The 12,417-nt window shown below is 36.5% G+C and overlaps 1 protein-coding gene across 8 annotated transcripts in view; it reads left to right on the top strand.

Moving 5' to 3' along the window:
* LOC118856549 (muscular LMNA interacting protein) overlaps nucleotides 1–12,417 on the top strand; it is a 386,664-nt gene that overhangs the window by 189,753 nt on the left and 184,494 nt on the right. For 6 of the 8 annotated variants that reach the window (XM_036766910.1, XM_036766912.1, XM_036766909.1 and 3 more), the window contains exon 4: nucleotides 5,364–6,947. The exons of the other annotated variants lie outside the window; for them this stretch is intronic. In XM_036766910.1, coding sequence (XP_036622805.1) covers nucleotides 5,364–6,947 — 1,584 coding nt within the window. The remainder of the gene's footprint in view (nucleotides 1–5,363; nucleotides 6,948–12,417) is intronic. 8 annotated transcript variants of the gene reach the window in all.

The following is a 12,417-nucleotide window of genomic DNA, read 5'->3' as shown; positions in this document are numbered from 1 at the left end:
GTTTTGTTTCTAGGGAAAAAAAAACATTCTGAACCATATTAGGACTATTAACTCTAAGTCAATAATATTAAAAATTTTAAATACAATATTTTTCCATTTATGTATATGTATAAATGAATATATATGAATATGAAATATTTATATATATATATATATATATATATATATATATATATATATATATATATATATATATATATATATATACATATGAATACAGGGCAATGGTAGATAGAGAATTACCATTCTTGAGTGACAGGCTCATCAAGCTGCCCCATTAGTAATTCATTGATTAAAAATATTCTCAGTCCATAATGATTAATTATGTAAAAATTCCTGAATAAAGTTGTTCTTTGATGAGGCCTGGGAAAAACCTCTTCTAGTTGATTTAGAAACATCATTGATGTAGATGACAACACATACATATGATATAAACAGTGTGTGTGTGTGTGTGTATGTGTGTGTGTGAGAGAGAGAGAGAGGGAGAGAGAGACATTCAGACAGAGAGAGACAGAGACAGAGACAGAACGACAGAGAAAGACAGAGACAGAGAGAGAAATTGTAGAATACAGATTCCTTAGCCTAGAATTGAAGGGCTTCCATCATTTGACCTCAACCTACTTATGAGAAAGAAAATTCCTTGAAGATATGGCTTATGAAGGCAAGCTTTTGTTGTTGTTCGGTGGTTTCAGTCACGTGTGAAGAGTCCTTCATGACCCCCTCTGGGGTTTTCTTGGCAAAGATACTGTAGTAGTTTGTCATTTCCTTCTTCAGATCTTTTTTTTTCTTTTACAGATGAGGAAACTGAGACAAATAGGGTTAAGTGACTTGCCCAGTCACACAGCTAGTAAGTGTGTCAGGCCAGATCAGGAAGATGAGTCTTCCTGACTCCAGGCTCATTGCTTTATCCGTTGTAGCACCTAGCTACTCAGGAAGGCAGGCTGATTTAGGGAAAGAAAACTGGATGTAGATGCCAAGGACCTAAGTTAAAATCCTGTCTACCACTTACTACCTGTGTGACATAGGGGAAGTTACTTAACCTTTCTCTGCTTCAGTTTTCCCATCTATAAATAAGGAGGTTTGGACTAGTTGACCTCTACAGAACTTTCCTATACTTAAAATCTTATGTTTTATTCCATCTTTGTATTTGTAAAATGAAGGGTGAGATTAATAATCTCTGAAATCCTTTCTAGCTCTAATCTAGGATCTTGTGATCCCAAGAGCTGATGCCCAAGTGTTGCACATTATTCTATTCAATTCAATTCAACTCCTCAGAACCAAAATTTATTGAGAACTTATTTGCCCCCAACATAAGCCCTATGCTTAAGTCATTTTAGATTATTCCCCTTTCTCTGGAATTCCTTTTCTACCTCTGGGCCTTTGCTGACGCTGTTCCCTCTGCCTTTCCCACTTCCCACTCTCCAGGCCAATCTGTAAGTGAAAGATCTTTCCTGCACATTGAATAGGCTTCAGGTGGGGCCAAAAAAGGGAGGCCTGATTAGAGGCAGGCCCACACCTTTTCACTAACTAGGTTTGAGGCCCCAGGCCCCACACCTTTATGCTAAGTAGTCTCTGAGCGCTTAGGACCCTGAATAGGGTATAAGAGCTCTAAGGTTGGCATTTTGCCTTTGGGGGGCACTCTCCTTGGAAGAGTGTCGGTGAGGAGAGACTCTGGGTACCTGAAGGAGGCCCCCCTCCTCCAGGTGTTGTTGCTTCTCTGGTAACTATATATTGTCATTTGGTTAGATAGAAATGTTGATCTATTTATATTGTCTCTGTAATTTTTGTTTGTGTTTGCTCTGAAGTTCAGGGTGCTGGCGTTTCCCCCTAAACTAAATGAATGGTATATGTTTGTTTAATTAAAGTAAGCTTGTCAACCCCTTAAAGTTGCTTTCCTTAGAAAAGTAGATTAAGGAACCTGTGCTGGCAGCTCTTCTGTGTGCTGGTGTTGTTGGTCCTACACAGCCGTAATAGCGGCAAGCAGCATTGTTGTTATACCTATCTAACTCATTTTTCAAGGCATAAATACATCTACATGACACCCTTGGCTCCTGTTATCATTCCAGAAAATAAAGGAGTCAAATCTGCAACCCAGAATGAAACGGCTAACCCTATGTATACTTGGAGAATTTATTTTGAACATACATAGTAAGCCAGTCTGTTGCAGTGGAAAAATCCCCACTAAATTTGGAGTCAGATGACATGCCTTTGAATCCCACTACTACCACTGCCTCTTACTACCTATGCTGCCTTGGGTAATTCATTTAACTTTTGGGCTTCAGTTTCTTCACCCTATAAAATGGGGTGGTTGGGCTAAATGACTCTCAGAGGACTCATCCAACATTCTTGTAACACTTTGGCTCTTCTTCTTTTTAGGCACTTATCCTTTCTACTTGTTTTATGCTAATTTGTGTGGCTGTCTTATCACTTCCTAGATAAGGAAGGTTTCTTGAGGGTAGAGATTTTGCTTTAATTATCTTTTTAACTTCCACAGAGCCAAGTAAATAGTAGTTGCTCTATAAATGTTTGTTTATTCAGGTGTCTTCCTATTACAGATATACTTGGCAATTTCCCCACTTGGGAAATGAATATTGTATTTTTTTTTATCCTTAGCCTGAAAACTTGGAAGCTTATGCTGAATTGTACTTTGAAGTTCTCATTTTGAAACAAGTTCAAAGCTTGAGTAAAACTAAGAGTTGTCAAAAAGATGTGAATTTAGGTCAGATCGAGAAAAATCAAGACATTTCAGGTATCCTCAATGAGAATCTCATCCCTTAAATTTAATTCTTCCTTAGTTTTTGCATCTATATTCCCAAGGATATTTTTGCTGTTTCCTGGTAGCTCCCAATTTTTTTTTAATAAAAAATGAATAGTTATATTCCACAGCAGTGTGGGAACTACTTCACCCAATTTGTGTTTGCAAATCACAAATGTTGAGGTTTAGGGGTGCTGGGAACCCAAAACAACAACACGTGGGTCCTTCCCGAATGAATTTGACCCAAGTCTTCTCTCAGTCAAAGATAAAGTTCATTAGAATACAGGTCAGGGTGGGAGTGATTTTAAAAATCCACCACATTGGCCAGACTCTTAAGGAATCTGTGACACTTGTACTGACAAGTGGGCTAAATGGAATCTGAGCACTTTAATGGACCCAAGATGGATCTTTTATGCTGAGGACTGTGGGAACAGAGAAGGGGTCTAGACAGGATAGAAGGTGTGAAGTAGCTGGGGGTAACAGACAATGGAGGGCTGACCTAGGTTAGTAGTAACAAAGAATTGAGAAATTGGGTGTAGGCTATAATGAAAGGCCAATTGACTGGGATGTATCACTGCCTCAGACAAATGCCAGAGACTTGACCAAGTGGGAAAATTCAAGGAGAGTTCAGGGGAAAGTTCAAGATGGGGCTTCCAGGGCCTGTAAACAAATGAGACCCAAATTCTTTTGGGGTGAGGGGCAAAGATCTTGGCTTTGGCCTGTACCTTGTCAATAAAGTCATAGCAAGAAGGGACTTTAAGGTTAATCTAGTCCAACCCTCTCATTTTACAAGTCCCCAAGAAGTTAAATCACTTGCCCAAGGTCATATAAGTAGTTGGTGGCAGAATCTGGATCTGAACGCATATTCTTTATTTCAGATTGAGCACACCAACCACATTGCCTTTCTATGTAGAATTCTGTCTTTGAAAAAGGAGCTCAAAAATGATCCTGTAAAAGTCACTACACTTTTCAGAAGATGATGAGTGCTTCACAGTTTTCTGGACAAACCATTTTGCATTCTCTATTTCCCGACATGGATATACTCAGCAGTTTTGAGTTGCTTTATCCATTGTGTTTCCTAGTCTGATACAGCACTTTCTTACTTTCTCTCTGTGCTGGGTTTGTGAGTCAGCAGTGGGTGGATTGTTTCTTGTTTACTGAATTTATCAAATGTTCTGCATTCTTTGGCCTGAAAGTGGGTGTATGACTTTTTATAGTACCCAAATAATATTTAACATTTTAAGTCACGAAATTAATCGGGGAGAATGCTAAGGGTTAATTTTTTCCTTCATCCTTAACTTTTTCTTCCTTCATCTCCTCTCAGGCAATCAATTGCCTCATATTTTGCCCTCTAGTTGTGTGCTCCCTGTGGGTTGAAGGCAGCTTTTTGTGTGAAGTCAGAAACTTAAGATAATTTTGGCTGATTGACTAAATTATATTTTATTTTCAGAGTGATTATGCAAGTTCTTAATCTGGGAGAGTTGTCTTGAGTTTTTAAAATTTATTAATTGGAATACTTTGATGATATTTAATGAATAATAATTTTCTTGATAATATTGAGAGACATTGTACAAGAGTGTTTAGAGGGCTGCCTTTGGAGGCAAGATGACTTCATATCCTGCCTCTTACATATACTTGTATGATTATGGGCAAGTCACTTAAGTGCTCCAGGCAATTCCTTAAGGCTATATGGTACTGATGAATTCAATTCAACTCAGCAAGCATTTATTAAAAATCTGCAAAGTTCCAGGTTTTGTGCTAGGTTCTGAGTATAAAAGGACAAAAACAAAATAGTCTCTGCCCTCAAGAAGTGTACATTATGTTGAGGTTCTGATTTGCATTGGTGGATGACATTTCCATGCTAGGAGTTCCTTATGCAATCATAGTTTTGGAATTTCAACAATGAAGTTATGATATTGGGTTATACACTTCATTTTCAAGGGAGAAACCTTTTTATGTTTTAATGTAAATCATAAGGTGAGCAAATCCAAATAGTCAAATAAAATATGCTTTTGTGGATTTAAATTTGATGTTAGTGTATGATATATTGATGAGTTATTTTCAATATAGAAAAAATGTCACAATTTGAAATAAGAAGACTTATACATACATACATAGGCATATTCATGTAGGTATATATTATATATTAAGACAATGATATAAGCATTACCATCCTAAATGAGAGAGAACATCGTTTCATGCTGTATCATTTGTCTACTGTAATCAATTTTCACTTTAACAAGTTCATAAGATCATAGATTTTGAATTGGGTAGGACCACAGAGGTCATGTAGTTCATATTCTCATTTTACAGATAAAGAAATTGAAACCCAAAGAGGCTAAGTGATTTACCCAAAGTCACACATGTAGAAAAGAGCAAATGGTAGCACTAGATTTTGAACATAGGCTCTCTAATTAGCAATTCAGCATTCTCTCCGTCTGTACCATGTTATTTTTAAGTCACAAGACCTGGCTAGTCAAGGATGAACCTGCCACTTTTTGTTTGCACTATTAGAATCACTGCTTGCTGGATCATAGAATTAAATGGAAGATTTGTCAGTTTCACACATTCTGTCCTATTTTAACCTGTCTCTTTCTCTCTCCTCCAGTTAACTTCTCTCTCTACCACCTCTGGTCAGCTCGCCTGTAAATCACCTGCTCTCTTTGTTTCACCAACTAATCTGAAAGCACAATCTGACACGGTTAGCCTGCACGAAGCCTCTCTCCTGGAAGAATTCCATACTAAGAGGGTGGATCCACATGGGTCAACCATGCAAGAGACGTCGACATATTTTCAAGGGACCACTTACTCTTCCCCTTGTTTTGCATCAGAGGAAACCACTTCAGAGATAAAAAGCACTCAGATCTTAGGTTCTAAACAGCTAAAAGATATCTCTAGCCCAACCTTAGCTCGCCAAGAGTCTGAATTAAGGTCAGAAATTTTAAGCAAGAGTTCAACTTCCCCTTCACATCTTATCAGCTCAAGTGAAAGTCAGAGCTTCACTGCTCAGGGACTGCCCGCAACTACTCCCAAGTCTGATTCATCATCGTATATACCTGTTCGTATCATCACACATTCATTATCCCCAAGTCCTAAACCATTGAATTCCACTTTCTATGGGTCCTCTTCAACTTTATGTAGCCAAGCTTCATCTAGTGGAAATCTTGCAAAGTCAGGAGTTAAATCCCCAATACCAACTCGACTTTCTCTTTTGACTGCTATTTTGAAGTCAAGCCCTCCTCATGGGAGACCCTTTTCTCCTGCATCCTGTCCCACCTTCTCTTCTAACTCCCTAACTTCATCCACACTCACACTGGATCAAAAGGTGAAGAGAACCCCACCTACTCCTAAGAAATCTTACTCTAGTTTCTCCCTCAGGGAAGAATCTCCAGATCTAGGGGAACACCAGCCCACTGAAGTCCCCCATCAATCAATTCACTCTCCTTTCTTCACCAAGATTAGTCCTGCTTCTCAGGAAGCTCCCCTTTCCCATAAAAAGCCCTTAAGCAGCAGTCAACTTTCTCCTAAATTAGGGAGAGCTCCTTCACCCCCTATTTCTCCTAAGAGGAATATGGTCTCACCACAATCACAAAGCAAAATAGTGAACTCATCAACCCTACCCCCTATTCCACCATGTTCTTCTGCTGTTTCCATTAATAAAAACAACCATGAAGCTGACTCCAAAGGTCTAGCTCCTGAAAAGCCCAAGAGATTTCATACATACTCATCCACTTCACCCTCTTCTATCTTATGTTCTCTGTCTGACCCTGCTAGCCAAAGAAACCCTCTGTCTTTTTCAAATGAATATTCCTTTCCAACTACTCCCTTACATCCTACATGCCAGTCAAAGGTAGCTTCATCACAGTTATTAGCTAAGGAGAAGAACTTCATATCTGCTACTTCTCCAAGCATTTCTATCCCCAGTTCTCTCTCTCATCCTAATTTGGGGTCCTCCATTCCTCCTGCTGATAATATTAATTCCCATACAGTTCAGAAGATTTCATCCCTGCACCCAAATTATCGAGTCAGTACCTTACCCATAAGACCTACAATGCCCCCTGAAACCACAGTAACATATGCTAGATCCCCTGTTTCAAGCCTGGCACCTCCCATATCCCTAACAAGAACCAAGGAGTCGACTTCACTACAGCCTTTGTCCCTGCCTTCAGACCCTGAAAATAAGAAATCCAAGGTATAGATAATATATGCGTATATATTTTTGCATGATGCATGCTTATTTTCTAATCTGGAATGGCCATTCTTTCAAAAAAATAGATTTTTAAAAAATATTAATGCTTCTCTTAGGAGGGAAATAAAGCAAGGAGATTGGAAAATATTGGAATGTGAGGGTTAATTTTATAATTTAGAACATTAATTGCTAAGTACATTGGTTATGAGAGAGTCTTTGGCAATAGATTCAAATGATTCTCAAACAAATCTATAAAATAACCTTTTTTTTTCTTTCGAGACTGGCTTCTTATCTCACCCAGGCTGAAAGTATGGTGGTTACTCATGGTCCTGATCAACAGAAAAGTTTTGACCTGATTCATTTTCAATCTGGGCTGGTTCACCAAGACATTCTGGTTCCTTCTCTCCTGAGGGTTCACCATATTGATGCCCAAATTAGTGCAGACATTTGATTGTTTTTACCTGATTGCCGCTCAGAACTCCCAAGCTCAAGCAATCCATTAGCCTCAGCCTCCCTAGTAGCAGGAATTAGAAGCATGCACCATCAAGCATGGCCATGGGTTCTTTTCCAACTTTGATTGGGGGCCTTTTAAAAATGTTCTTTCTTAGATAGTTCACTGGCAAGCATTGTTACTCTTCCCTATGACCCTGAAGGGGTCCTTTTGGAATGAATTAGGAGTCTACAGGTTACCCTTATAACAGAGTTAAAAGTTAGCTCTGAGGAATATTTATAAAGCAGAAGCATTTACCAAGTTTGTGAGGCTTGCAGGTTTTATGAAATTCATAAAGAAGTCTGATATGGATATTAGTACTGAGCAATTAAAAGTATCACATAAAGGTTATTGCCCAAAACAATAGGATATTTCCCTCAGACACAATTCTAAGGTGGATAGTTTGCTTGATCAAGTCTCTAGGAGACTTTGTATTGGCCTTGCCTATTTTTTAAGGCTGCTACTTTCATCCTGTTAGTATATAGCCAGCAGGCCTTCAAGTCAGGAAGCTCTTGGGTCAAATTCTATCTCAACCATTTACTAGTTCTGTGACCCTTGGCAAATCCCTTAAATATCCAGGCTTTAGTTCCTCATCTATAAAATGAGAGGATTGTTCTAGATGGCTTCTAAAGTTCTTTTAACACTAATTTTATGATTTTGATGGTACCTTCCCCCCACCCCCATTCTCTATATCATTAAGATAATTTGAGAAGGATCATCTAACATGTATCATATCATCAGAGACTTTTTTTTGCTGTATATAGGAAATCTCATGGAACTTTAGTTAAAAAAAAAGAAATGAGAAGATAAATCATTAAATTTGTCCAGGGAAACATTTCTTCATTTGCTTTAGGATAGGATTTATGAGAGACAATGTAGTGCAGTGGAAATGCACTGCCTCTTGGGTCAGAGGACCCAGGTTTAAATCTTATCTCTGATTCTTATTCTTTATGTGACCTTGGGTAAACCACTTAGTCTTCTTGGTCCTCAGTTTCCTCCTGTGTAAAATGAGAGGTTATACGAGATTGTTGCTGAAATTCCTTCTAGCCCTAGATATGTAATTCTAGTTGTTTTGGATGAGGGTATGTGGCATTATTTTTCTTAAGGTATTTTGGAGTGATTCCTCAAGGAGCCTACTTTTTAAATTACTCTAAAGCAACAATGTTGAAACTTTAAAAATATATATCTAGTACAGAGCATCTCTCATATTTTTGTATTAGCAAAATTATGGCCTCCTTTTGGACCTATTATCTTAATGTTTTTATTTGAGTATCATCTCTCCTTCCTCTCTTACCCCAAAATGCACAAATATCTACATAAAGATAGGTCAGCATGGATTTAGCTGTCCATGTACAATATAGTTTCTGTGAAAGGAAGTATGATGTAGAAGTTTTAAGGTTAGCCTTGGATTGAAGAAAACTTGGGTTCAAATCCAGCTTCAAATACATTTCAGTTGTGTGACTAAGAGCAAATTATTTAACCTCTCAGTACCCCTAGGCAACTCTCTCACATTATAAGTTACAGACTAGTTTTTAATTTGCATCTGGTGGGCAGAATTTACTACAATGATGAAATCCCAAGTCTGGAAGACAAATACAGTGCAACAGAGTGTGTAAGTCTACAAATAAATATGAAACAATAAGAAATGGATTTTTTAAACTCTTTAAGAGAAATAGGGAAAATTGTTTTTATTTGTGTTGTCTGGAACTTTCTCAGAAATATCTCCAGTGAGATAAGTAGCATCTATCTAAAACCATCAGCAAGCATTATATATAATGGGGATAAGCTAGAAGCATTTCTAGGAAGATCAGGGGTGAAACAAGGATGTCCATTATCACCACGGTTACTCAATATTGTACTAGAAATGTTAGCTTTAGCATATAAGAGAAGAAAAAGAAATTGAAGGAATTAGAGTAGACAATGACGAAACAAAATTTTCACTCTTTGCAGATGATATGAATGGTATACCTAAAGAATCCTAAAGAATCAATTAAAAAAACTACTTTAAACAACAACTTTAGCAAAGTTGCAGGATATAAAATAAACACACATAAATCATCAGCATTTCTGTATATTACTAACAAAGCCTAGAAGCAAGAGACAGAAAGAGAAATTCAATTTAAAGTAACTGTAAACAATATAAAATATTTGGGAATCTACTTGCCAGGAGAAACCCAGGAACTATATGAATGAAATGACAAATACTTTTCACAAAAATAGTCAGATCTAATTAATTGGAAAAATATCTGTTGCTCATGGGTAGGTTGAGCTAATATAATAAAAATGACAATTCTACCTAAATTAATTTACTTATTTAGTGCCATACTAATAAAACTACTAAGAAAATTATTTTTAAGAGCTAGAAAAAATAACAAAATTCATCTGGAAGAACAAAAGGTCTAGAATATCAAGGGAATTAATGAAAAGAAATGCAAGAGAAGGTAGCCTAGCCTCATTTCGAAAGTACATAGAGAACTGAGTCAAATTTATAAGAATACAAGTCATTCCCCAACTAATAAATGATCAAAGGATATGAACAGGTCATTTTCAGATGAAGAAATTAAAGCTATATGTAGTCATATGAAAAAATGCTCTAAATCACTATTGATTAGAGAAATGCAAATTAAAACAACTCCAAGGTACCACATCACACCTATAAGATTGGCTAACATGACAAAACAGGAAAATGATAAATATTGGAGAAGATGTAAGAAAATTGAAACACTAATGCATTGTTAGTGATGTGAACTGATCCAATGATTCTGGAGAGCAATTTGGAACCATGCCCAAAGGGCTGTAAAGCAGTGCATATCCTTTGATCCAAAAATACCACTACTAGGTCTGTATCCCAAAGAGGCCATAAAAAAGAGAAAATGACCCACTATACAAAAATATTTATAGCAGCTCTTTTTGTGGTGGCAAAGAACTGGAAATTAAGGGGATGCCCATCAGTTGAGGAATGGCTGAACAAGTTATGGTATATGAATGTAATGAAATACTATCGTTCCATAAGAAATGATGAGCAGGCAGATTCCAGAAAAACCTGCGAAGACCTATATAAACTGATGCTGAGTGAAGTGAGCAGAACCAGGGGAATATTGCACACAGTAATAGCAGCATTGTGTGATGACCAACTTTGATAGACTTAGCTCTTCTGAGCGATGCAATGATTTTAGTCAATTGCAAAAGACTCATGATGGAAAATGCTATCCACATCCAGATAAAGAACTATGGAGTAGGAATAAAGATCAAAGCATACTACTTTCTCTCTCTTATTGAAATTTGCTTTTTCTTTCTCATGGTTTTCCCCTTTTGTTCTGATTCTTCTTTTACAAAATGACTAATGTGGAAATATGTTTAATATGATCATACATGTATAGCCTATATCAGATTGCATGTTGTTTTGGGGAGGAATGAAGGGAGGAAAGGGGGAAAATTTAGAACTCACAATCTTATGAAAGTGAATGTTGAAAACTAAAAATAAATAAATTAATCTAAAAATAAACAAATAAAAGAAGAAATATCTCCAGTGTATGAAAAAGTGTTTCATAGCTTATCCAAAATCTAACTTTATGAATTTATGAACTTATTCAAGAGGCAGCCAGCAGAATGAATAGGACTGGTCCTGAAGTCAAGAAAATCTGGTTCAAGTCCTGTCTCTGATATATAATAGTGAATCAACTGACTTCCCATACCCTAGGCAATTCTGTAACACTATAAGTTAAAATGAGTTTCTTAATTGGCTTCTGTGAAAGGATTTCCTTTTTTATATCACTGCCACCCTTTCTCCTCTCTCAAAGAACTTTCTCTTGTAACAAATATATATATTTTAACATTTTTTTATTTTTAGTTTACAACACTTAGGTTCACATGATTTTGAGTCCCACCCTGCCCCCCCCAGGACAGCATGGAATCCAATATATCTTCTACAAATAACTTCACATTAAACTTATTTACACAATAGTCAAGTTGTAAAGAAGAATTATGACCAATGGAATGAATGATGAGAAAGAAGAAACAAAACAAAACAAAAGAACAAAAACAAAAACCAAAGATTAAAAAAAAAAGAAAAAAAAGAGAGCAAATAGTTTGCCTCAATCTGCATTCAGACTCCATAGTTTTTTTTCTGGATGTAGATAGCCATCTCCATCATGGGCCCTCTAGAGTTGTCCCTACTCTTAGGTAGTCATTAGGTGGTAGTCATTGAATTCTTTGGAGTTCTTTCAGTGTTGTTTTACTCTATATTCCATATTCCATATATATAATACATATCTTATATAGACTTGTATAGACTATGGTCATTGGCACGTTGCTCTGATTGTTTACTTTGCTCTGTATCAGTTCGTACAAGTCTTCCAAAGTTTTTCTAACTTCTTGATATATTTGGTACAAAGACAATTACAATGCAAGCTTGTCATTTCTTATGGAGTAAAAATATTCCATTATATATTTTTTGCATTTCTTTTATTTACTTTAAATGCATTTATTACCTTTCTCTTCCATTCTTCCATTGAATGATAAAAAACCCCTCATAACAAATAGGCACAGTCAAACAAAATATATTTCCATATTAGCTCTGTTCAGAAATATATGCCTCATTCTGTATTTTAAGTCCATCAATTCTATGGCAAGAAGTGGGTAGCATGCGCCATCTTTAGTCCTCTGGCATTGTATTTTATCACTGCATTGATCAGAGTTCTACAGTTTTTCAAAGTTCTTTTGTAACATATTGTTTTCATTATATAAATTGTTCTAAATATGCTCACTTCACTCTGCATCAGTTTATGAAAGTCTTTCCTTTTTACTTGGAAACCATCCATTTCACTGTTTCTTATGTCACAATATTGTTCCATTACATTTATTTACTATAATTTGTTTAGCCATTCCTTGAAATGTGGACACCTTATTTTCCAGATTTTGTCTACTATGAAAAGAGTCATTATAGTTTTGTACACATGGGTTCTTTTCCTCTTTCTTTAATCT

The sequence above is a fragment of the Trichosurus vulpecula genome, chromosome 7, assembly GCF_011100635.1.
Source record: "Trichosurus vulpecula isolate mTriVul1 chromosome 7, mTriVul1.pri, whole genome shotgun sequence".
In the NCBI taxonomy this organism is placed as follows: Eukaryota; Metazoa; Chordata; class Mammalia; order Diprotodontia; family Phalangeridae; genus Trichosurus; species Trichosurus vulpecula.
Note: the sequence above shows the minus strand (reverse complement) of the source record. Positions and strands in the feature narration are given on the sequence as shown.